Genomic DNA, 27962 nt, shown 5'->3' with positions numbered 1-27962 from the left:
AGTTCTAGCAGTATTCTTCTGGAATAAAAATAAATCAAATATATGCAAATATGTGGATAATTATTAAATTATTCCAGAGCCAAGCCACCACCAAATAAGCATTCATAAATTGTTTTTTATCTGGAGGTTACTCAGAAGTGGACTTTTCAAACTATTACATTCTGCATGATATATTCTGTGTTATTCTAATTTTATATTTGATACCTTTCCCCAGTTAGAAGCAGGGTTCCTTTACTTTTCAGTGATTGAAAGTGAGCACTTCAGCACATAAATCTGACCTCCACTGGTTTATCAAGTACAGTATTGATGATTGCTGGGGTGGGCAACATGTGGCGCTCCAGATGTTGCTGAACTGCAATCCCATATTCCCCGATTATTGGTTATGCTGGGTAGAGTTGATGAGAGTTGCAGATTAACAACATCTGGAGAGCCACGGAATAACTATTGATATACTGTGACATGGCACACCTATGCAAGAGCCTAGAAGGAAAACTTCTCAAGCCCTTACTGCCTGCTAGGTTTTAAATGAGGATTTCACAGACTAGATATGGATCCTTCTATATTCTAAGTGGTCTGTTGTCAAGCTATTATTATTATTATTATTATTATTATTATTATTATTATTATTATTATTATTATTATTATTATTATTATTATTATTATTATTATTATTATTATTATTATTATTATTATTATTATTATTATTAATTGTATTTATACCCCGCCTATCTAGTCATTTCGGCCACTCTAGGCGGCTTACAACATAAAACATAACAAGTTCAAGAAAAATTTATAACAATTAATTAATTAAATGATTTTGCAATGGAAAAAATACAAAATAAATCAAATAAAGAGGAAAAAAAGGAAAGAGGACAGGAATTAACTGGAAGGGAAGGCCTGCCTATACATCCATGTTTTTAGTTGGTTCTTAAAAGTACCCAGCGAGGGTGCAGCGCGAATCTCCGGAGGTAGGTTATTCCAGAGGCGAGGAGCCACCGCTGAGAAGGCCCGGTTTCTAGTTCTTTCCTTCCGGGCCTCCCTTGGCGTCAGGCTCCTCAGCCTCACCTCCTGGCTCGCACGGGTGACACAGGTAGAGCTAGTATGGCTTCTTTCAATAGAGAGTCTCAGCTGAATATTGGTTCCAAGTAATCCTTTACTTCTTAGTACAGTATTCAAAGATAAAACTTCATATATTCAGGTCCCTTGTGTTTTCTAAGTAGAGCTTAGAAAAGTCACTTTTTGAAGTGCACAAGTTCTTTTCAGAATTGCACACTTTCCATCTCGGAACTCAGTCTGTTCTTTCTCTCACTCGTTCTTGCAGGTAGCAGAGAGGCAGCCTTTGTCTATGCCATCTCTTCAGCTGGCGTTGTGTATGCCATCACTCGAGCCTGCAGCCAAGGCGAGCTCAAGTCCTGCAGCTGTGACCCCCACAAGAGAGGCCGTTCCAAGGATGAAAGAGGGGAATTTGACTGGGGAGGTTGCAGTGACAATATCAACTACGGGATAAAATTTGCAAAGGAGTTTGTGGATGCCAAAGAGAAAACCGTGAAGGATGCCCGGGCCCTGATGAATCTCCATAACAACCGTTGTGGCAGAACAGTAAGTGGCACCAACCCTTAGGTATTAGTCAACGGTTGATAACATGTGAACTATCCTACACGGCTCTGTCCTGCTGACTAAAACCTTAACGGTCCCTATTTCCCATCATGCTGGCTTATATGGTGCAGTCAAACCATTGAGAGCCTTCATCTGTGCTAAAAACTGCACATTCAAATTAGATACCACAGTTAGTACATAATCAAAAGTGGAGCTCCCTTAAGCAGCCCGAAACATATATTTGCTATACCAGTTTGCCTCTCACCTTTGTATGTCACATTAGCTTGCTTTTTGTTTGGCTATAGGGCATCAGGAGGTAAACACTGGCTTCATTTTCCAATCTGAATCATCATGCATGAGGTCTGAAGGAAAAATGTATCTTGAAGGGAAATGCTATATTGTCAGGGAATGCACACTTCCCTTTATGTTTCATTGCTGACATTTCACTTTTAATGTCGTCTCTGAAAGTGTCCTGGGGTACGGAATGTTTGTCCCTTGAGCACAAAACAGATAGATTTCCTCAACTCCTGCTGACCCCATTCAGAGAAAAGTTTGAGTCATCATCTATGTTCTATTAGGAGGCTCATCGGCAGGACTCCAGTAGCATACTCCAGTTCAAGGAACAACCTATGTCAGCAGAGTTACAATCACCACTCACCTTGTACCCTGAAAAATCTGTTTTGGAAGACTAAGATATCTTCTGGAGTCAATTTTCAGGCAGTGCGGAGGGCTGCAAGAGGGAAACAATTTCTGTCCCATGCTGACAATCAGGCATTAGTGTGATCCTTCCAGGTCAGTGCCTGAAAGAGTATCAACAAAGTGGGGAATTTGAAACAGCAAAGAATATGGATCATTTTCTCAAAGTTTCCATTCCTAATTTTTTTTAACTGTTTGGGCAACAAGAGAATGACTCTCTACACTGGCTTTTTTTTTTTTTTTTTTAGTCACAACCATAAACACAATATGAAAGAAACATAGGCTGAATCAGGCTTATATAAGTTGCATAATGAACCTTATAAGGTGGTGTGTGAAGAATTTTTACCAGTCTGTGGCCCCCTTCAAATGTGCCAGGACCTCCCCCCAGAGATCATATAGACCCCATTGAGAATGGCTGTTCTGCACAACCAGAAAGATCTCTATGTATCTGCCCTTCATTTAAGGTTCCACCAAGGATAGTTGCCTTTTGCCAAACTAAGACATTTATTCTCATAAATCGTGCCTCCAGAACATCATTATGGAAAAGCTCTTGCTGTTTGTGCAGTGACAGTTACGCCTTGAAGCAAAGCCATATCCAAGGTCATTAAAGGTTGCTTGCATTTGCTTTCACTTGGAATGATTTCCAGCTCTAATTGACCAGACAGAAATGTATCACAAAAGAGGATTTGCAGGTATTGTTCAGCGGTCTGGCAGGTCTTTACTATAACTAGTCAAAATGTTCTAAGTGGAAAATCCCAATGTGAGAAAGACAAACAAGGCAGAACTGTTGGAGGCAAAAATGGCTGAATGATTAGAGCACTCTCTGCCCTAACCAGGAGTGTTTGGTCATTATTAACAGATATTATTCTGGCTGTTTTGTTCCAGGCAGTGAAGCGTTTCCTGAAACTGGAATGTAAATGTCATGGTGTCAGTGGTTCCTGCACCTTAAGGACGTGCTGGCTGGCAATGTCGGATTTCCGCAAAACAGGAGATTACTTAAGGAAAAAATACAATGGTGCCATCCAAGTAACCATGAACCAGGATGGGACTGGGTTTACTGTGGCCAATAAGAATTTCCGGAAGCCCACTAAAACGGACCTTGTATATTTTGAGAACTCACCTGATTACTGTCTGATGGATAAGTCTGCAGGTAAAAGAAATGTCCTGAAGTGCTATCAGCACCTGTGACCCTTCCAGATAATGTTGCCATATAAGTTCCTTCATTGTTGACCACTGGCCCCGTGTCAGGGGATTATGGGAGTTAGAGTCCAACAAAATCTGGAGTTTAGTTTACATTATTGTATGAAGGGAGCCATTTCTTCTATGGAGCTACCTGAACAAAATATAATATATAATATAAACTCAGAACTGCAGATCCAAAAGGGATTCTATGGATCATCAAATCCAGCCTTATCAAGGAGGCACAGTGGGAAATTGAATTCTCAACCTCTGGATCCATGCATGAAAGCTGAGAGATGGCAAAGAGAATATGAAAACATCAGTGAAAACTGCAGTTGTATTTGCATTTAGCAGGAGGTTTCTAGCCTTTGGATTAAAATTCATGATTTTGATGGCTATTTATTCTCTTATGATTTCCATTTTGTTGTAGTCCTAGAGCATCAAATCACTCACCGGTTCCTCTTGTCTCCTGAACCCAGGACAGTCTACAGCAGATTGTTAAAACTATGCTTACACACTAATTCCTAGAAACAGTACTAACCATTTACAGACATACCATTGCTGGTAGTCAACTTCTGTACAACAGTATTTCTGAAAACAAGCACTTTTTGATAGATTTTTAAAATATGCTCTCCTATATGTAGAAGGGAACCCATTGCTGACCCTTACATTAGATTAGCATAGTTTCCCCAGTTCATGATCATAGTGTAGCAGACAATTTAATACAAAAGTTAAAAGCATCCTTCTCTTTTTGCAGGTTCATTAGGGACAGCCGGACGAGTTTGTAACAAAGTATCACGTGGTACTGACGGATGTGAGGTTATGTGTTGTGGCCGAGGTTATGACACCACCCGAGTGAAGCGTGTCACTAAATGCGAGTGCAAATTTCACTGGTGTTGTGCAGTTCGTTGCAAGGAATGTGAGGATGCTGTGGATATTCACACGTGCAAAGCACCAAAGCGGGCAGAATGGGTGGATCAAACCTGAGCGACAGCTGGACAGAGCCAAGGAGGGAAAGTAAAACTGGCACAGTGCCATCCACAGGCCTGGGCATTCTGGGAATTGTGGTTCTTAACTTGCATGGCTTTTATTTATATTAATTCTGCAAAGCACTGAGAAGACTACGTATCCCATGGGGGACAGTGAACTCTTCTGCTCACCCAGCAGAACCCACCCCCTACTTTAGGGGGAAGAAACAAAAGAATTTGCCAAACAACACCAAACTGTGAAGCTTGCCTTGCCCGGTGATACTGTGCAAAAGAAAAATTGAGGAGAATACAGGAGCACAAGAGACTGAGAACTTGGTTGTGATGTAGCTGGAGAGAATCCTGCCTCTTTCTAAAGAATTTGTTTTGGCAGCACATGATTAAAAAGTATCCAAAGGTAAGAGTGACTTGGGGGGGGGACCCCTCTGTCCGACCTGGAAGAAAATGCTGTTTCCTAAATAAAAATGGCTGTATAATGCTCAGAACATTCAATGCTTCATTAAGAACTTTTCTCAGAGGTCGCTATGCCTGCACTATGAACATCAGCTAAATGATAATAACTTTGTGTGAAGGGACTTTTATCATTTTCCTTTTCTAACGGAAAAGAAACTGGAGTTCTAAAATTGTCTGTGAAAATAAAATAAATCTCTGTCTACAGGGAAGGGGGTGCAGGAAAGAATGGTGGACAGCTCTGTGTGTGTGTGTGTGTGTGTGTGTGTGTGTGTGTGTATGCGTGTGTGTGTGCAGACATGCTGGTAGGTTCTAAAGGAAACTAATATAATATGGTGATTTTTTTGTACAAATGCATTTGTACATTTGTATACACTGCTTTAAATACTTTAAATCAAAAAAAAAAAACACCCTCATATAAACCTATATCAGATAGTGGCGCTTTGCTTTGTGACTTTCTATCGTTCATGACTTATTAGGAAAGCAATGGACAGATCTAGTTATACTTTATTCACTCAGTTCCAAGCTTCTAGCTTGTGAAGGTAGATTTCAAGAAGGGACAAGCAGCACCTCAGTATTGATATGTCACCAAGGTTAAACAATTCCACCCATCCTGATCTCTGCACCTTTGGAACAATTTCCTCCATCTCAATATATTTTTTTGCATTTTCTTTTTTCATTCCTCTACTCTTTCTCTAGGAAACTAATTGATTTCCCATTTTCTTCTACAGTTTAATGGGCAATCTGAAACATGTGCTAGTTTGGAGGCCTACTGAAATCAAGCCATTGCTAGCTCATCTTGCTTTTTTTTTTTTTTAAGTGAGAAGCAAATCTCTGGGGTTGATCGGTCACTATGGTGTACAGCAGCCATTCTCAGGAAGGGGGGGGTTATATGGCCCCCTGGGGGATCCTGGCACATTTGAAGGGGGCATAAACTGGAAGCAATTCTTCACACACCACCTTATAAGGTTCATTATGTGACTTACATAATCCTGATTTGACCTATTTTTTATGTTGTGTTTATGGCTGTGCCCCCCCCCCAAAAAAGGCTGAGAATGGCTGGTGTAGAGAATAGAATGTTGCACTAGGATTCAGGAGAACTGAGTTCAAATCCCCATTTGACCACAGAAACTTACTAGGAGCTGGCAGTGGTAAATAATTACTTGGCTATCTCATATACAGTACTTTGAAAACCCAGTTAAATTGGAAGTGACATGATGACATATAGCAATAAAATATTGCTGCTAAATAATATTTGGGAGATTTTCCTAGATTCACATAAAATTCCACAGCCATAGTCTGATCTCCTATAATCTATAAACCTATTGTTTCACCCCAACTTATGAGGGAACTCACCAAACCCTGTAGAGGAATCCTTCAAATTGCAATAAAACTGTTGCACAGCATGTAAGCTCTCATGATGTGTAAGTATCCTCAAGTAAGGAAATGATAATATGGAACAGGGTTTTTTCCCTCAAAAACGTTGACAATACAACTTCATGTTAAAACCATCTAACGTAAGCATCAGTCTTTCATGCCATATAATCTCAGTCGGACAATGACTGAGAACTTTGCCTCTGTAATCAAATTTCACATAATTCAACTGCAAGTGTTAACCTTGTAGAGCTTGAGAGTGGTGGGTGGTATTTATCTTGAACTCAGCAGAAGATGAAGAACTAGTCAATGAATTCAGTGAACCTGCTGGCATACCCACACTACTATGTTGCACCATTTTGTCCAGTCAACACAAAATCCTAACTGCTGAAGCTGTCCATTTGCTAGTACTCCAGTGGGTACAGTGCCTCCCACTCAAAGCTGTTTGCCCAAATAAGGAACAAGAATATCTTAACCTTATTAACTGAGTTTCAGAAATAAGAAATGAAAATTTGATGGGGCATACTCCCAAGTTAATGTGCAAAGCTTTCCAGCCCTTCTTAAGAGTGTTTACATTATATTACAGTTAATGACATCTGAAAAATGTTAGAAGGCTCAAAGTGCATGGCAGTCCTTCTTGCCCATCTTTTGACACTATTGTCAAGCCAGGCCCTGAATTTTGTACAAATAACTGAACTACAGAGTCCATGTGATTGGAGAGGAGGCGCGAGGAGGGGGAGGGAATGCTGAATGGGAGATCTTTATCATGATTGGGAGATACATTCTGACCAATGCCACCCAAGTTGGAACCTGAAGCCTACATTCCTCACCTGAGTCTGCAGCCTCCATTTTGAAACTTTCTTTTAACAACAGAGTCTGACATATAGATACGGTCATGATTTTTGGTTCGTTCGTTCCTTCGTTCCTTCGTTCCTTCCTTCCTTCATTCATTCATTTTCAGCACCAGAAATCATCACTTTACTCAGACTGACGGCATTCAAAAAATACAGCAGCCTTTGCACCTGTGGGACCACCACAAAGACCAACAAAATGTTGCTTAACAAAAATATGCAGTTTAGCCAATGCTGTAACTAGTAATGTCAGTGCCTGGTTCAAGATCCCAATACTTTGCTGCAGAGAGGCTGTAGACAAATGCAAAAGATAATTTATTCCATCTGGAAAAGTCTGTGGTGAAATCCTACTGCTTAGTGTAGTAAGTCATACTAAAATAGAGCCATTGAATCAGTGTGGATTTGGTGAGTCAGTTCTTCCATGAGTTCAGTTGATTCAAATGGGCCTAACTCTAGTTGTGAATTATTACATCACACTAAGTCACAACTAGAGTGAGTCCATATGAATCAATAAAATTTACAGAAGAGTTGACTTACCAAATTCCCAACAATTCAATGGGCCTATGTTAGCATGACTTACTATGCTCAGAAACAGGAGTTTGTTTCGTACATGCCTGCAGTAAGCAAAACTAGCTATTCCCCTTTGAGAGCACTGTTGGCAATTAGAACTCCAGGGTCTCAATGCTCAAATGAGAAATAACAGAATTATTTGATAAGCTTTTGTTAGCTGGTATCAATTGAGCCACAACTCTAGATAAAGCAGACTTCCTAAATTGCACCAACACCTTTCAGAATATTAGTTCAATGGTTAAGTAAAACTGGACCATCATTAGATCAACTTTTTATCAAAAGTTATGCTGAAAGGCTGCCAAAGCTATTGTGTGTCTGAATAGATATGCTCACAAAAAAATGGAATAGGTCTAAGAAATATTGAGAACAAATGGCACCCAGCTTTTCCATTGTCTAGTTGGGAAAAAAGGAAACAGACCTGAAAATATGTCTCTCTGCTTCCATGGCAACAAGCTGCTCAACTTCGAAGCTTCACAAGACTCTCTCTGTCTGTCTGTCTGTCTGTCTCTCTCTCACACACACACACACACACAGAGAGAGAGAGAGAGAGAGAGAGAGAGAGAGCTATTCAATACCAAAATGAATAACAGGGAACTTGCATCAGAAGAGAGAAAAAGCTGTACAACACAGGTGCTCTTAGATTTTGCATTTATAAATTAAATGTGATTTTCCCACCTGGTTTTGGGTATAAGAAACATGAAATATAGAAGGTAATTACAGCTCTGTCCTGGGAAGACGCCAGCCACAGAGACTGGCGAAACATTAGGAAGAGCAACCGTCAGAAGACGGCCAAAGAGCCCGAAAAACCCACAACAACCATTAATTACAGCTTCCTTGACTGCTTTTATTTTGATTTTCAATGGATTACACATTCGTGACCTGACACTTAAACATTTTTTAAATTCTTAAATAATTTCTTTACTTAGTCAGTCTCTCTTCTCATTGACCTGCTTACATATGTTATATCAATTACTTCTAACACTCATAAGTAGAGATGGGGGAATTTGTATTTGTATATAAATACAAATATCCCTGTTCAGCTGGACTTAACAAGGATCCAGCCCCCCCCCCAAGTCAAACCGTCCACTCACGCATCCTGCTGTGGTGCTGATCCCACTCATCCTTCCAATCATGACTGGAGCACCACTCTCTTCCTGCTCGGCTGGCCACTCCAGGCAGGGGAAGGGAGGACGAATCAGGAGATAGACATTAATTATTCCCACTCATATTTCTATCTATCAAACCTAACAGATCAATGAAAGTCTACTAGTAATTCTGGCCACCACTCTGAAATCCTGTTGCTCATTGTAATAAACCACATTGGAGTAGGCTCATTCAATCAGTGGGGATTTGATGAGTCAACTGTTCTGTAAGTATGTTTCACTGATTCAAATGCGTTTACTCTAGCTACAACTTAATGTAGTGTCAATTGCAACTGGAGTAGACCCATTAAATCTATGTAATTTGCAGATGAGTTGACTCACCAAATCTCCACCAATTCAATGGACCTATTCTAATGCATACCTATTCTAATGGCCAATGCTTGCTGGAGTTTTGTTGTTGTTACGGTCTTTGTGTCAGCAACATGTTCTTTAATGCAAAGCTTCGATACAGAGTCTCTTGGACATATCCAAGATCAGAGCATTGGCATCAGCTCGATTTGATTCTCACTAGGTGCTCCAGCCTTCCTAGTATTATGATCATACACAGTTATCAGGATGCTGATTGCAATACTGATCACTCCCTGGTGTGTAGCAGAGTAAAACTGCAAATAAAGAGATTGGACCACACAAAAAAGGAAGACCACGCATTAACATCAGCAAGACTCACTATCAAATAAAAGTGGAGGAATTTGCCCAAGCACTTGAGGAAACTCTTCCAGGCCTGGCTGTTGCAAATGCACCTGAACGATGGGAATATTTCAAGAATGCTGTTTAAAACACCTCCTTGTCCATATTTGGCAAGAAGACCAAAAAGACAGCAGACTGGTTTGAAGCCCATTCGGAGGAGATGATGCCAGCCATGGAAGAAAAGAGGAGAGTTCTAGCAGCATACAAAGCCTGTCCTAGTGAATACAACTTGCAGGTTCTTCAAGTTGCTCATAGCAAAGTCCAACAGACTGCCAGGAGATGTTCTAACAAGCATTGGCTTCAGCTCTGCTCTCAGATACAGATAGCAGCAGACAGAGGTAACATAGAGAGAATGTATGACAGTATCAAGCAGGTTTTAGGTCCAATGCAGAAGAAATCTGCTCCTTTGAAATCTGCTACAGGCGTGATCATCCAGGACAGAGCACAGCAGACGGAACGCTAGGTGCAGCACTACTCTGAGCAGAATGTAGTAACCAGAGAGGCACTCAATAGCATTGAGTGCTTGCCTGTCTTAGAAGTGTTGGACAGCAAACCAACTTTAGCAGAAATAAAAGCGACCTTGGATTGCCTCACCTGCAGCAAGGCACCTAGGAAGGATAACATCCCTGTTGAAGTGCTGTAAAGAGATCAACATGACTGTGCTGTATGAAATACAGTGGACCCTCTACTTAAGGAATTAATCCATATTGGAATGGTGGCTGCAAGTCGAAAAGTCTGTAAGTCGAATCTCCATTGACCTACAATGCACTGAAAACCGATTAATCCCATAACCAGTGGTTTTTATTCTATTTTTATTCCATTTTGGGTTTTTTCTGGTCTGTAAGTCGATTCTCTGGCTGCAAGTCGAATCTAAATTTTGCAGCCAGAGAAGTCTGTAACTCGAAAAGTCTGTAAGTCGAGCCGTCTGTAAGTCGAGGGTCCACTGTATTTTGCCTTTGCTGGAGGGAAGATGGAGTACCACAGGACATAAAGGATGCAAACATTGTCACATTGTACAAAAACAAAGGTTACGGGGTGACTGCAATAACTACCGTGTCATCTCTCTTCTCAGTGTTGTAGGGAAGCTGCTTGCCCATGTTGTGCTGAAGAGACTCCAGGTGCTTGCAGACAGAGTTTATCCAGAATCACAGTGTGGATTTCGAGTGAATAAATCCACCATTGACATGGTATTTTCTCTCAGTTGCAGGAGAAATGTAGGGGACAATGACAGCCACTCTTTGTGGCTTTCATAGATCTTACAAAGGCCTTTGATTTGGTTAGCAGTGATGGCCTTTCTAAAATACTTCCCAAGATTGAATGTCCACCTTGACTCCTTAAAATTAGGTCCTTTCATGAGGGAATGAAAGGCACTGTAGTTTTTGATGGCTCAATATCAAATCCCTTTGACATTCGAAGTGGGGTAAAACAGGTCTGTGTCCTTGTGCCAACTCTGTTTGGGATAGTTTTGCTGTCATGCTGAAGCACGCTTTTGGAACTGCAACAGAAGGTGTCTATCTCCAGACTAGATCAGATGGAAATCTCTTTAATCTTTCTAGATTGAGAGCGAAGACCAAAGTCCAGCTGAAATGCATGCATGACTTCCTCTTTGCCAATGATGCAGCTGTTGTTGCCCACTCTGTTGAAGAGCTCCAACAGCTTATGAATCATTTTAGTAAGGCCTGCCAAGATTTTGTATTAGCAATCAGCCTGAAGAAAGCACAAGTCATGGTCCAGGGAATGGACTCACCTCCCTCTATTACCATCTCTACACAAGAATTGGAGGTTGTTCATGGTTTCATGTACCTTGGCTCAACAATCTCTGACACTCTCTCTCTAGATATCAAGCTGGATAAATACATTGGCAAAGCAGCTACCATGTTCTCTAGACTCAGAGAGAGTATGGCTCAATAAGAAGCTGATGGCCTATACCAAGATCCAGGTCTACAGAGCTTTTGTGCTGAGCACACTCCTGTACTGTAGTGAGTCCTGGATCCTTTGTGCATGGCAGGAGAGGAAGTTGAGCACGTTCCATATGCATTATCTCCGATGCAGTTTTGGTATCACATGGCAGAACAAAGTTCCAAATAGAGTAGTCCTAGAACAAGCTGGAATTTTTAGAATGTATACATTACTGAAACAGCTCTATCTACATTGGCTTGGGCATGTCATGAGAATGGCTGATGGTTGGATTCCAAAAGATCTCCTGTATGGAGAATTAGTGCAGGGAAATCGCTCCAGAGGGAGACCACAACTGCAATACAAGGATATCTGCAAGTGGGATCTGAAGGCCTTAGGAATGGACCTCAACAGATGGGAAACCTTGACATCTGAGCATTCAGCTTGGAGGTAGGTGGTGCAGCATGGCCTCTCTCAATTTGAAGAGAGCCTTGTCCAGCAGACTGAGGCAAAGAGTCAGTCCCGAAACCAGCAAAATCAAGGAGCTGGACAGGGGACAGATTGTGTTTGTCTTCAGTGTAGAAGGGATTGTCACTCTCAAATTGGCCTTCTCAGCCACACTAGATGCTGTTCCAAGTCCTCCATACAGAGCACATTACCATAGTCTCTCAAGACTGAAGGATGCCTACACCTATTCTAATGCAACTTACTACACTAAGCAAAGGATTTCAGCCACTGTTTCCATAACCACAGACAGAATGCTTGAATACTGCTGGGAAACAGTGGCCCTAAGAGGTTACTATGGTCATGTCCTACTGATGATTTTTCGTTTGCTATTTGTCAACAAGATATAGGACCATATAGGCCTTTGTTCTAATTCAGCCATGCATTTATTATATTCTAAGAATAGCACTAGGAATGTTGTCTGAAATGTTCTTTTTTTATATATTTTTAAAAATGCTGGCCCAACCTTCCTACAACTTAGAACAGTTCCACCACATGAGGATGAAATTTGTACAAAGGTGGATGCATGTCACAATTTTTAAAAGAATTGCAATTAGATTAACTTGTCAAAGCATAAGAAAGTAACCATATTTTACTTTCTTTTGTATGAAGAAAAATTTAAGGAGAAACATATTTGTACTGGCCAGTATCATTTCTGGTAAAGCATCTTATTGTATTCTTGTTTAAAACTGTGTCCTGTAAAATTATAACAAAAAAATCTAGTGAAAAGATATTCCTTTACAGGTTTAATACAGTGTACAGTACTCTTTGTTTCTTTAAACCAGTTACATCATCAGACCTCAGACCAACCTTACTCCTGTGAGCATATAAAGGTCAGAATCCTAAGATTTCTTTACACCAGTGTAGGTGCAATGGCATAAAAGCATAACTGTGAACTACTGCTAGTTAACAAGCTACTGCTAGCTTTCTTTTTATACATTAAGTCACATAACTGACATGCAATGAGGAATACAAATGGTGACATTACATTATGGCAGTTTTCTGCTGTGATTTACACCATTGCACTTACACTGGTGAAATAAGATTCTGGCCAATCTCTTTTTACTGAAAAAAAGAGCACAAATTTAGATACCACCTCCTCTTTGGGGATATCTTACAAATCTGTGTTAAACTGTTTAGATGATTTAGCTGCAAATCTGTAGTTAAATGTTTTCTAAAAGCTTTGACATATTCCAGTGGTAGTCTATTCATGGACTTTGCCCCTGTTCTTCATTGTTTATCATACTTCCTCAGTTTTACTCACTGTTAACTTGAAACACCTACATTTTGTATGCAACTGGTGACATCACCTGAATTATAGTATCTTATCAAGAAAACACCAGTTCATCATCAGGTCTGTGTCTATTAACCAGTAACTATATCCTATAATACTGGGAGGATGTAATAGCAGTACAGCATTCTTTTCCCTTCTTTTACAGTATAACATTGCCAACAATTTATTAGCTTTCTTTCCACCTTCAGAGAATTTTTTGGCAAAGCCCTGCCTTTCACAGCTTCAAGCGTCCAGCTGCTGCCTAAAAAGGTCTAATTAATTTAAGACTTTGTAATTAAATTGGTTCTCAAATAGTAACTTTAAAGCCTTTATCTTTGGTACCAGCTACTGCTTGTTCTTATTTTGATTTTTGTAAAAAAAAAAAAAAAATCAGAAAAGCCAATAACTGAATAATTTTAAAAAATCCTTGGACAAAAAAGCTTTACTGGCATTCTACACAATATACCCATCTACTTTAGAGATAGCATTACAAAAGAAAGATTTATAAGAGTTTCTGCATAAACTTTTCTACAAATTCACTTTTTGAAAAAATACACATCTTAAGTACTTGATATAATAAGATTATAATGCTGATCAATGTTATCATCCCCATCCCCACTTCCAGTCAAGATTCTGCACCAACTCTGCAAATTTAGTTCACGTTCAACTGTACATTTTGACAAGTGAACAGCCTCCTGCAAAGCCATCAGATCCTTCCACCGTTTCTTATAGATCACACTGCTTGCACACATCATTTGCTTCTCTCTCTCCAAATGGCATTACTGGAATTTGTGCAGGTGAAAGGGGAGACAAGAGGTTGAACTCAGGGCCTTTCAAGCTTGCCTGCCCTAACAGACATGTTCATCAGCACCGATCTAATCTACTGGGAAGAGCTCCCTTCATTTATCTTCATTATTGCTCCCACCTGCCATGAGTTTAAGACTTAAGCCTTCATAAGCAAACAAGCCCCCCCCTCTTCTCTTCCCAGAGGATAATGCTCATTCAGTGGGCTGGAAAGGACCTCAGTGCTAGAGGTATTGAGGGGCAATGGCAGCTGATAAATCTCTCTCCTCCTCCTCCTCTCTCCTTGCAAGAGATTTGGGAACTTTCCTCTGTCAGGAATACCAGTGTTTAGGAGGCTTCTAGCCCAACCTGATACAAATGATTATGGAGGTGAGAGATTTCAGTTTGCTTTGTCTCACAAAAGGCTTGGATTTGTCCTTTGCATTCTGCATGTGTTTTCAATAAGGAACAGAGAGTGGGCATATTCAAGGCACCAGTTCCTCTTGGAAGAAAAGTGGGAAGAAGGAAAACCTAATCATTCTCTTTCATTGCAATGATGTTTGTTTCACAACTTCAAGAACATTAGCACACTGGAAAGGGATCCATTTAAGGTTAACCACACAAAAATTTGCTACACTCCAAATAAAAAATTTAATGGATATTTTATAAATATTATGAGCAAGGCTGATGTGAGTGACAGCAATACTGACATTTTCAAGAGAGTAGCTATCTGAATTTGATTCAGCTCAAGAAACTAGAAAAGAAAGTTTTGTGACATTTTTAAGATTGTACCTTCACCTTTAAAACAGATTTATTTTAACATGAACTTTTATCAATTACAGTTCACTTCTTCAGATGCATAGAGTAATAATATTCAAACCTCAGGCTTATATGCATAATCTACATTGTTGTGGGAGTGGGCTCAGGAAGAAATGGAACATGGAAAACAGCAACTGTGTTTTAACATTAATCACAATATTTTTAAGGACGGAATAAACATCGTAAGAATTTAACAACAACAAAAGTTATCCTCCCTCTCCTCCTGTATCACCCAGGATACACATTTTGTGAACATGGAACAACCTTGTAAAGCATCTCGGTATCTGCAGGCTTGGGGGGTCCACAGGAAAGGGACAAGGAGTGCTTCAACCCCACCAAATCCTAAATGTATCTACTATTTTAAGGACTATAGACTGATGCACTGTATTGCAGTCATGATACGCACACAGATTATGTTAATATCACAATGTTGCTCCCTCCACCCCTGGGAAAATTCCGGTGGATACTTCTGTCTTTACTCATTTTTTGCAGGGGTTGAATATGGTTAGCTACGTACAATTAAAACTTGTCACAAGGGAAGAAAAATATATTACTCAGCTCAAACATCAGATCTATCACTAAGAGAAAGCAATTTGCCATTCTACCATTGATGGTTGTTTTGTAGTTGTATCTTGCCACCTGAACTGTGTTTGGGTGAGAGTGGCCATTCCTCAAATCACCTGAAAAGTACTATTTAGCAAACACTTTAACTAATGTATATTTTAACAAACTAAAAAATTAGTAACCACTAAGCAGGGGAACAGTCACTGCTCTGTTACAAGTTGTGTGTTTTGTATGCTGAAAGGTTCCAGGCTCAGCTTTCTTAAACTGAACTTTACGACCTCGTGGCTGATGACATGTTTTGGACTACAACCCCCATCAGTCCCAACAGTATGGTAATTAGAAAGGAATTGTACAAACTGATATAATATCTGGTGGACACCAGATTGCCCAAACTGGTTCTTTAATCACCAGGAAAAGAGCATCTTGGGTACCCAGCTCAGGAGACACAGGTCTAAAGTGCTTCCTGGCAGCCAAATTAGATTCTCATGTACCTCTGGGTTTTCCCTAGCAGCATGAAGGAAATGAAATTTTCGTGTAGAAAATAACATAGCAAGAGAGTTAAATTTGCTCTCTGCCTATAGGCACTCCCTATAAAAATCACATGCCCCAAGTTTGTTTGCTTTCTTTTTCTAAGCAGAACAGATAGGAAATTGGGTTGCAGATCTCAACATTTTATCTCATTTGGCTTTCAACATAGACAATACAAGGCTCCAGGGGCCAGCAAGGCAGGTTTGTATGTTCATAAACTAACTGCCAGGATATTTACTTAAACTTGTGAAAGGAGGAGTCAGAACAGACAAATTAGCTATCCCTTTTAGGATTCTCATTGGTAAATTTAATGACATTCAGGGTTTCTTTGCTTTCTTACATAAATTTTCTGCTGTGTTCATTTTTCCATGGAACGTGCATATTTCTCCTTTAAAAAGCAGATGTTTTCCATCTAGTGGAGCTTTTAAAAGGGGATGAGCTCGGTCAGGGATTCTGTGTTCCACTCCCAACCCCTTCCTAAGTGATGTGCATTAAGTGTCTAGAAAAATCTCCACAAAAGATCATGTTCTAATAATCTCGAAAGCCACCATGTCTGATATAGAGGGCCAGCAGTTTAATTGGCTTAAGAATGGCTCTCACAGAACAGAGATGGAACAGTTGGAGTGAATTACATGAGTTCCATCAGAAATGCAACGCACAGAGCACAGTCCAGCAATTACACATATGGATACAAGCTTTCTCAGAATGCGATGGGCGGAATCAACCAGCAGGCAACTCTCCATGAAATAAAAGTGCGCTCTTCTTTGTAGACATACGCAGCTGTTTAAGACCCAGACCCTGACAGACACATATTAGAAACAGAAACTTTCCTCATCATTACTTACCTGCACATTGGGCAAAGATTTAGCTATTGATTAATCAATGCATACAGTATATTGGCATGAAAGGCACAAGAGTACAGCCTGCTCAAAATGTGATAAAACTTGCCATAAACTAGTAACCAAATTCAAGTTATAGTCATAGGCTGCTATTCATCAGTACACAATTGGAACAGCTAGAAATAGATACACTTTTTTTTGCATCCAGCCACTCTGCTACAGCTCATGTTTTATTAATACAGATACGGATGCATCTCCATTAGTGGCATCATCAGTCTGTACAGAAAAGTACTTAATATTCATAAATACTAGATCAAGAGAAATACCAGTAGATGGTGGTCCTAACAAAAAAAGTTGGTGTGCTCTACTGTACATCTGCTGGATATCAGTGCAAGAAAACTCAATAATTCTTAGACCAAATAATCATTAAGTACAACAATGACAAACTGTTGTTTGTTTTAAATTAAAGGGGCAGATTGGCATACTTAGCATACAAATCCAGTTATTTATAACAAATTCGTAGAAGAATCTGCAACATGAGAATATCAGCATAACACTCTCAGGAAGAATAACCAGACAAGAGTATCCAGCAATAAAATATTGCAGTGCAGACTGTTTGCATTCAGAGACCCAGACAACCAACAAGATCTGCTTCATTCCACCTATTTCTCTTCCTCTCTCACCTTCTCTCCCTCCCAGGACTTGCCATGCTGTGAAGGAAGGGCACAATTTGTTCCTAAAGAAACTTCTTGGAGAGGAAACATTCCAAGTGTTCAGGACCTTCTATCTTGTTTTTCATTGGTACGGCTCTGACAATCCTTTTGGCAACCACCAACGTTGCCCTAAAATATTAGCTTGGTGGCATGCACATTCAAGAAAACACCTCTAAGACAACAGGAAAGCAACCCTCCTAGAATTTTAAACATGTAGCTGTTTTTTTAAATAAGGTAAGAAGAGCTCTGCTGGATCAGGCCAAGGGCCCATCTAGTCCAGCTTCCTGTATCTCTCAGTGGCCCCACCAGATACCTCTGGGCACACATGAGACAACTAGACACCTGTCTCCTGATACCCCTCCCCATGCATCTGGCATTTTGATGTACCTTCCTTTTAAGCCTGGAGATTATACATCCCCATCATGGCTTGTAACCTGTGATGGACTTTTCCTCCACCAATACCCTTTTAAAGACACCTAGGCCAGATACTATCACCACATCCTGTGGCAAGGACTAACAACACGCTGAGTAAAGAAATATTTTCTTTTCTCTTCCTCCTAACACTCAATTTGAGTGGTTGTCCCGATTCTGGTATTGCGTGGGAGGGGAAAGAGCTTCCCTCTATCCACTTTATCTATCCCCTGTATAATTTTATACATCTCAGTCATGTCCTCCTCATGCACCTTTACTCTAGACTAAAGAGCCACAAAGGCTATAGCCTTTTCTCATAAGGGAGGTGCCCCAGCCCAGTCATCATTTAATCGCTCTCTTTTGCACCTTTTCCAATTCCACTATGTCTTTTTTGAGGTGTAGCAACCAGAAGTGAACACAATACTCCAGGTGCGGCCTTACCAGAGTAATGTGCAAAAGCCCTTAACTCCTGCACAGTGAAAAGTACCACTAGAAGATATCTCGGCCTTTGAAATGTCTGCATACCATCTAACCACTTCCTAAAAGTGGTGCATGCTAATCTCCGTTCCCAAAGTGTACCTTTGGACTTTTTATTTCAAATAAGAATTCCACATCACACATGCTAATAGGCACTAATTTTCTCCCTATGAAAGGTTAGATATGTGCAATGAAAAGTGACAGTGACAGCAGCTAGCTCCCCTCCCCCCACCGACAATTTATGGCGATATTTGAACTAATACTTGTCTAGCCTTTCATGACCCGTGTGGGAGAGGATTTTTTAGACACAGCCTTCAAGTGCATTATTACTGCACAAGAGACAGGCCAGGCTAGGCTGGCTAGCAGCAGCCGGAGGCAGTGAATGGTTGGGAGGGAGGGGAGAGAAGGGAGGGGGGAATTGTTGCCTTAGACTCTTGACTGGTGATTCAAGGCAACGGAATGTGACAGTCACCCAAGCGGTTGTGTAACCAACAAGAGCCGGCAGCAAGACCAAGAAAAAACAAGAGCGTTGGACATTTTAAAAAAAAAAAAGAGCATCAGACCTGCCTGCATCAGTACTTAGTATGTTGATTGACAGAAGGCCCAGGCCTGCAAGAACTGTGTACTCATGTAGTCAACATATGATACTCATTTTATTTTCCTCAAGAAAAGCAACTGTGTTGGTCTGTTGTGGCAAGAACATCACAGAGCGCTGTGGCACCTTTAAGGCTAAGAAGTTTTATTTGGCATGACTTTTCATGGACTTAGCCCAGTTAGGTGAGTGGATCACAACATTCAGGTTACAGACTTCCATGCACACCATAACACATGGAATTGTGTAACTGACCTTATGATTGCCTGGATGTTTATGTTAACCAGCCCTTTGAAAGTTTATGACCAGGGTTAACAAAACAATTGTAATTTTCTCTCTCATTTCATTCTGTCCTATTCTCATATTTCAGACCCAGTGTACAGTACATATCAGTCTGTGGCTTCAACTTTGTGCTCAAATGCAACTGAAGTGGGCGATGCCCACAAAAGCACATTTTATTAAAGGCCTTTGAAAGGAAGTACCACTCATTCCTTTTTCATTGAAGACAGATAGCACAAGTAACCACGGTGAAGAGCATCCAAACAGAATGTATGTGTAGGAAAGACAAGATCTGAAGATTTTGTAAAACTAGATTTATCACTAAGTACTCAATGCTTTAATGTCCAAGGCCTTCTTCGGGGGTTGCAAATAGATAACACAGAAGTAGATTTATGGAAACATAAAAGGTTCAAATTTATCAATTCAACTATCTGTACAGAAAATGAAAGGCAGTTTAAAAATTGAATCATTACAATGCTTTTATACTATATGGCCTATATATATATATTTACCTAAAGAGAAGTCTGTAGAAGAATCTGTTGGAAAAGTTTCCAGTGCAATTTAAGGGTGATTAAAATAAGTGAATGAAAGGCTATGAATTTTATTCTACCAGGGATGTGCCTACCTGGAACGTGCTAATTAGACTCAAGGACTCAAATTTGGATTTAAGTGGGCCAAAAAACAAGAAGGCTTTTGAAACTCTTAATCTTACTCTTTGAGCAATGGAGCTCTTATTCTTCACAGGACTTTTTATACACTGTGTAAGTATTTGAACAACTCAGTTTTTGATTTATAAAATGTACTTATGTACTTATGTCTTTTATATATGTCTGCACCTCCTGAAAAAGGCCTTTAAGACATAACTGGTGATACCGTGTTTGACATTTTAGCAATAAACATCAACTTGCAGCATCTGGAGATGTATTTCTCCTGCATAAGCAAGCAGGAATTACCGATGACGCAAGCTGGAGTTGTCAAATGCACAAGAATTCTTCACCCCGTACATGAACATGCATGGCCTCTGTGGGAGAACATTTGCAGCTTCGTAAATAATTGCAGCAAACTGATCGCTTATAGTCATTTGGGTACTAGCTACATGGGGCCTGTGGGCTTTGCTGAGAACCAATTCATCCAAAAAATTGTCCGATGTGGGGGGTGGAGAAGTATATGCCCAAAAGAACGGTGAAAGCAAAACTATTCACCCCTTTTATACATCTCTCCAATGCTAACTGCAGTAGTTCCACACCTTGGGTAACTCAGGTATTCTTGGAGTACAGCTCCCAGAAACCGCAGGTGACGTGTCTGTGTGTGTGTTTTTAAAATATGTTTATTTTAATTTCTAAACAATAAAAAAATCAACAACAAATAAAGTTTAAAAAAAAACCCTTAAAAAACAATGTAAACCCAAACAAAATCATAATTATCACCCTTGCAAGCTCCCCACCCTTGGGGCTAGTTAACTTTTATATTTTTATTTCTTACTGTCCCATTTCTCTGCAGAAATACATTGATTCTCCTCCAGGCATATAATCTTTTGTATTTCTGAAACACATATACCAAATATAAATTCCATGCATCCTTAAAATGGTTGTTGTGGGTTTTTCGGGCTCTTTGGCCGTGTTCTGAAGGTTGTTCTTCCTAACGTTTCGCCAGTCTCTGTGGCCGGCATCTTCAGAGGACAACACTCTTCGTGAACACATCCTTAAAATAATTACATTTCAACATTCCGTTTCTAACCTTAATACCACAAGTTAATTTATCATTAATAGTCATATTCCACATTTCTTTATATCATTCTTCCATATTAAATCAATTATTTTTCCAATTGAGCAAATATCACACTTGCTACAGTAACCATAATAATTAGTTCGTTTTCCTCTTTCTTTAATTGGCCATTATTAATCATATTCAACAAAGCAACCATTGGAGACATTTGTACATCAATGTCTGTTATTTCTATAATCTCCTTAAAAACCCCTGACCATTCCTTCTTTCTTATTTCACAAATCTACCACATATGTAAATAGGTGCCCTTTTCTTTTCCATATCTCCAGCACAAGGATGGTATATTGTTTAACGTATTTCATTTCACTGGTGTTAGATACCACCTCTATATAACTTTATAACATTTTTCTTTTACCCTTAGAGACATATTTTTCATTATTCTTTTATTCCAAATTTTATTCCTGTTTTCCTCTTTGATTTCCTCAGTCAAATCTCCTTGCCAAATTACTTTTAAACGTATTGTTTTATATTCTGCCTGTATTAACCTCCTATATATTACTCTTTCTATTTTTGGTAGTTCATGCTTCCACTTTGTTCGATAATCTCTTCTACCCTCTCTTTCCTTTATTTCCTATATTTTTTTTGACCTGTTGTCTAACTGAAAAATATTTAACCATGAAATCTCTCCTTCTGCCAGTAAAACTCTTATTTGTTCCCTGAAGTTCATTTATTTAGCCAATCCTTTATAATAATTCCCTTATCAATTAACACCTTCTTTCACTTCCTTTTAAGATTTTCTGGGAAGTTCTCCTCAGGTGCTTGAATTAATCAATGAACACAATACTTCTCTACAGCATCTCCAACCTTCTAACATACTATTCAAGAAGGGATTATGAATATTTTTAATCACCTCCCTAATATTTTATCTAAAAATACATATTCTCCATAATTTCCTCTCTTTTATAAACTTTATAATCCCTCTGAATTTGTGTAGGCATCCTTCAGTCTCGAGAGACTATGGTAACGTGCTCTGTATGAAGGTCTTGGAACAGTGTCTTGTGTGGCTGAGAAGGCCAATTCGAGAGTGACAATCTCTTCCACATTGAAGACAAATACAATCTGTCCCCTGTCCAGCTCCCTGGTTTTGCTTGTTTCGGGACTGCCTCTTTGCCTCGGCCTGCTGTACAAGTGTCTCTTCAAATTGGGAGAGGCCATGATGCACCGCCTGCCTCCAGGCTGAACGCTCAGACGTCAAGGTTTCCCATCTGTTCAGGTCCATTCCTAAGGCCTTCAGATCCCGCTTGCAGATGTCCTTGTAACACAGCTGTGGTCTCCCTTGGGGGCAGCTTCCCTGCACTAATTCTCATACAGGAGATCTTTTGGAATCCGACCATCAGCCATTCTCACGACGTGCCCAAGCCAACGTAGACAGCACTGCTTCAATAATGCATACATGCTGAAAATTGCAGCTCGTTCTAGGACTACTCTATTTGGAACTTTGTCCTGCCAGGTGATACCAAAAATGCGTCAGATCCCTCTGAATTACTTTTTTATTATTTGTCATAAAATCTGGAATGTGTCTCAGTTGATTTGCAATATAACAATAACCCTCCTTTTTGTGGTAGATACTATAACTTTTTATTAATTTTTGCTCTCTTATTTCCATTACAATATGTATCAATCATTATCTGCCACTCTTAACTGCTTTTCAGGAGGTTTTATAGGTAACATCCAAAATAAAAAGTTTATTTTAGGAACAATTTTCATTTTATATAACACGATTCTTCTAAATCAAGAAATGCTTAATTTTCATTTTATTTATTTATTTATTTAACTTATATGCCGCCCACTCTACCCAAAGGTCTCTGGGTGGCGTACAACAATTAAAACACAATTAAAATACAATAAAAAGATAAAACAATTAAAATACAATTAAAATAGATACTGTAAAAATTGCCATCAGGACCCACAGTTGATATTATTTCAATTAAAAGCCTTTTGGAACAGGAAGGTTTTGACTTGGCGCTGAAATGTCATCAGCGTCGGCGACAGACGAATCTGTCGGGAGGGCATTCCATAGTCTGGGGGCAGCTGCCGAAAAGGCTCTTTGTCTACAAGCCACCCTTCCTACCTCCTTGAGGGATGGCTCTTTCAAAAGGGCCCCCTGGCTAGATCTTAATTGCTGGGTAGGCTCATATGGAAGGAGGCAGTCCTTCAGTTATCCAGGGCCCAACCGTTTAGGGATTTTTATGTCAAAACAAGCACTTTGAATTGGGCCTGGGCAGCAACTGGTAACCAATGTAATTTAATCAGAATCGGCTGGATATGTCCCCTAGCGGTCCCACCACTTACCAGCCGCGCAGCTCAATTCTGGACCAGTTGCAGTTGCCGGACCGTCTTCAAAGGCAGCCCCACGTAGAGCACATTGCAGTAATCTATACGAGATGTTACCAGTGCATGTGTAACTGTCATGAGATTCCACTTGTCTAGGTAGGGCCGTAGCTGGTACAATTTCTGCAGCTGAAGGAAGGCGCCCCTAGCCACCGAGTCCACCTGGGCTTCCAGAGTTAGACTGGGGTCCAGGAGCACTCCCAAGCTGCGAACCCTGTCCCTTAGGGGGAGTGTAACCCCATTCAGGGCAGGGAAATGGCCCTCCAGCCTGTCCAGTGAAGCACCCACTAACAGCACTTCTGTCTTGTCTGGATTGAGTTTCAATTTATTAACCCTCATCCAGTCCATTATCAGGTCCAGACATGAGTTCGGCACAGAAACTGGTGGAAAACGAGAGGTAGAGCTGAGTGTCGCCAGCATATTGCTGACTTCTCAGCCCAAACCTCCTGATGACCTCTCCCAGAGGTTCCATGTAGGTGTTAAACAGAATGGGGGACAGTATCGAGCCCTGAGAAACCCCATGACATAAACGCCATGAGGCAGAGCAACTGTCCCCCAGCACCACCCTCTGAACACAGTCAGCCAGGAAGGAGCAGAACCACTGTAAAACGGTTCCCCGAACTCCCAACCCAGCCAGCCTATCCAGAAGGACACCATGGCTGATGGTGTCGAAAGCCGCTGAGAGGTCCAGGAGTATCAACAGGGTCACACTCCCCATGTCTCTCTCCCGGCAAAGGTCATCGTACAAGGTGACCAAGTCAGTCTCCATGCCAAAACCCCACCTAAAACCTGATTGAAATGGATCCAGAAACTCTTTTATCTGCTCTTTAATGTTTTCTCGCTTTATCAAAATTCATTTTAATAATATCCTATACATTCCAAGTAATATTTATCCCTAAATATTTAATCATATTTCTCAACTTACCCTCATCTTTACCTTCTCCTCATTGGCATGATTTAACAATATACATTCTGGTTTATCCCAATTCACCTTTAATCCAGTTATTGCTTCAAGCATCTTTATATATTCCTTAGTCCTTTCTATTGAATTTACTGGAGTCTCAATTAATAATAATGCATCATCTGCAAATACATTCATTTTATTTTTTCTCTATATCCTATTCCTTTTTTAACTTTATCCTGTCCAATTACATGAGCTAACATTTCCATTATCAATACAAATATGTAACACTGGAGATAAGGGGCATCCTTGCCTTGTTCCTCATCCTAGAGATATTGTTTCTGTTATAGCATCATTAACTGGAACTTTTGCTGTGTTCTCTGGATACAATTGTTGTATTTTATGTCTAAAATGAGTACCAAAGGAGTAGCTGGTGTGAAGGCTACTGTGAATTGCAGTCCAAGAACATCTGGGTTTACCCAAGACTGAGAACTCATCTGGATTTCACACTGCCTGGCCAACCGTAAGGGCTGGAATGTCACTCACCCACCCACCCTGATTTTATTGCAATGTACGTATAAAGTTGGAATTTAAACAATGTCAATATACTTCTTTTTGTTGGCACAGTTTTATTGGAGTGGGTTTGAGGCATGAGTGTGGACGTAGGCTGGAGGGAGGGTTACACAGGCTGTGGCCCTACCCAGTTTTCCTTTATGTAGCAGCAGAGAGATCATGTACACCCCTAGCTTGGGGGCTGTTACTCTTCCCCCATCCAAGTGACAGGTAAGGCCACACAGTGGCATATATCCAAGTGCTTAGCCCAGGTTGCTATCATCATATGTGATAATAGTCTTGCAGACAAGTCAGGTCATGTGGGATCAGTTCTAGTACCACAACTGTGGCAACTACAACCAGCAAAGCTATGGCTGTTTTATCTATCCGTTTTATCTATCTGTCTATTTAATTTCTATTCTGGCTTTTCCCCCCAGTGGGAATCCACAGCAGGTCTCGCAAACATTTTAAAAATCACAATTAACTAAAAACATTAATAAAAATTTTAAATTATTATATGCAAAAAAAATTAAAAATACTATTTAAAAACTGTCATGTCTGAAAAGCCCACTCAGCTTCCCCATCTCAATTGTCCACTGACTCCCCTAAAAGTGCCTCTAAAGAGTCAGATCTTCAACAGCAAGAAGAAAGAAATGAGGGAAGTGTCAGCCAGAGCTCCCAAAGATAGGACTTTTACAATCTGGGAGCAGCCACAAAAAAAAGCATGTTCCGGCTATGTGGTGTCTCACATCATGGGACCTGGAGGTCCTCCTCTGTAGGGCCACACAGCTCAATCAGCAAGCAAATGAGAATTAAGGTAGCAAATTCAGTTCAATACTAGAAAATGGGGGATAAATAATTTAACAGAAAGGGCTCTGTGCTCGTAAGAGACTAGGGAAGAAATTTTGATATGGAGAATATTAGGAAAGAAAACCACCCATATCACAATGTCTTCATCCAAACCAAATGTGAGACTGAAATTTGAACAGTTGTACAATTCTGATCACTGTATTTCTGAAACAGTTTTTCGCAATTTTAAAAACTTGCAGGAAAAGGCAAACCAAAATCATGAGGTGAGGGCATTCTAGAATAAGAAAAGGTTGAAACATGAGGGGAGAAATTAGGTTAAAAAAACAAGTAATGGGAAAATAAGAGAGGTGTGTACATGTAGTATGGAAAAAATAGATAAGGACAATGACAAAAAAATTCTTGCTGTGAGACAATAAAGCTTGATGGTGGGAGGTATTAGTGATCACTAATCATGATGCCATATTTTCTTCACTACAAAAGGCAGTATGTCCCTCACCTGTTTCAATACAATTGTATTGTGTCAATATGCTTCCTCATGTAAGTTGCTCAGAAACACAAGTGGGAAGGGTGCTATTGCATTTTCCCCCTGATAGGCTTTGCACAGGCATCTGGTTTGACCACTGCAAGAAAAAAAACATGCTAGATGGGATAGGTCTTTGGTTTGATGCAGTCATGGTTCTTCTTATATTATTATGATATAGACCAGGTATGAGTTTTGACAAATATAGTCCGATTGCGGATAATAGCTGTCTACATAACACAGTTTGGGGAGGCCAAACAAGCTCATCCTACCAGTATAATCTCAGACCTTTTCAATAGCAGTGGGGAATGTTTGATTCTCCAGTCCAGATGTTTTTGGTCAATAGTGATTAGTCCCCACTTTCAATGTAAAAAAAGATAAAAGTTGCTGTCCAGCAACACTTGAGGGCTTACATGTCCCACATTGCTGTTTTAGATCAAGAGTGCCATCTAGAGTGTCTTCGATCTTATGCCCCTGACGATGTAACATTAATTTAGAATTCTTAAGAATCATCTTCTAAATAAATGTTTTATTGGCTATCTAAAATATTTGTATCAGAGACAGAGCTTCACTCACTGTTGGTTCAACAGTATCTTTGTCTAGAGAGGTCAATTTAAGAAGTCTAAAGTGGTAAGATTCCTAGAACTGGGGTACTCATGCTACATCTCCAACTCTATTAGTCTGGCACTATCCCAACTGGGAGTCCAAAACTACTCTGAAATCCAAGATTTTCCTCAAGCAGGTAAAACTTAACTACTGTATTTTCCTGTGTATAAGATGCCCATGTATAAGACCCCCCACTTTTCTAACCCAAAATTTGTTTCTTTGCAAGAAAGTATACAACAACCTTCAATTTTTAATCTAAAGATTTTAGACAAAAGTAGCATCTTATACACGGAAAAATATGGTAACCAGGTTATACATGGTTGACTTTTTAAAGCAGCAAAACTGTGTTAAAATTTCTCTTTTTCTCCTTTCCTAAAACAACATTCTTTAGTCATTAATGTTTGGCCTCATTTGTTTTTCGAAGGCATCTTGCTGGAACTTCTTATTTAAGTCTTCTCCATGTGTTTAGACTTGCATGGTGGCTGAATTCTTCTTATATTTCATTGCATTATAAGAATTCAGAACTTTATGTAAGATTAGCTATTTTCTGGGCATTGAGAAAATAAATGCAAAATGTTGTACTTCCTTCTTGATTCTTAGATGATGTGAAGGAATATGTTCTTGGCAGTAGGGTGTAGAAACTCTTAAAGTAGCTGGAATCCTTGGAGCAATCAGGGTTTGGTAGTATCCCATCAGGAATCTTTCTGGGAAAATGAAACACGAGTCTGACTGTAGGAAAGGAATCTCCTCTTCCCCAGTCTCCAGATTCATCATGCTTTTAAATTGTTGTTATGTCCTGTCAAGTCGGAACTGACTTATAGCGACCCTAATAGGGTTTTCAAGATAAGTGAGATATTTAAGGAGTGGCTTTACCAGTTCCACACCTCCAGTGAGACTTCTGAAGACTTGATCACATGGTGGCATTGATGCAAGTCCCAACACAAAGTGAAATCTTCTACACATAAGGCGCAGAAGCCTCAGACTCACTCTGCACTTTCCCCATAGGTGGAACCTACAACACAGGAACAGTTGCATTACTATTATTCTTACTTTCCCTGTCTGTTAAGAGTATGTGTCAAGCAATTTACAGGTTTCAAAAAGGCCTTCTTTTAGTGCATACGTTCCACACTAGAGCTATGGGCAAACAATTTTTTGTTCCCACAACATACCGCTAAATCACAGAACACAGATTCCCTTTTTCCATTCAAATGATAATCATTTTCATTT

At 39.9% G+C, this 27962-nt stretch overlaps 1 protein-coding gene across 1 annotated transcript in view; it reads left to right on the top strand.

Moving 5' to 3' along the window:
* Positions 1–5342, top strand: part of WNT2B (Wnt family member 2B) — a 50872-nt gene extending 45530 nt beyond the window's left edge. Inside the window, exons 3-5 of the mRNA XM_020780613.3 lie at positions 1322–1599; positions 3178–3442; positions 4229–5342. Coding sequence (XP_020636272.3) covers positions 1322–1599; positions 3178–3442; positions 4229–4458 — 773 coding nt within the window. The 3' untranslated portion in view covers positions 4459–5342. The remainder of the gene's footprint in view (positions 1–1321; positions 1600–3177; positions 3443–4228) is intronic.
* Positions 5343–27962: the final 22620 nt, after the last annotated feature.

This window comes from Pogona vitticeps, chromosome 4, assembly GCF_051106095.1.
Source record: "Pogona vitticeps strain Pit_001003342236 chromosome 4, PviZW2.1, whole genome shotgun sequence".
NCBI classification, from domain to species: Eukaryota; Metazoa; Chordata; class Lepidosauria; order Squamata; family Agamidae; genus Pogona; species Pogona vitticeps.
This window is presented reverse-complemented; position numbering and strand designations above follow the sequence as displayed.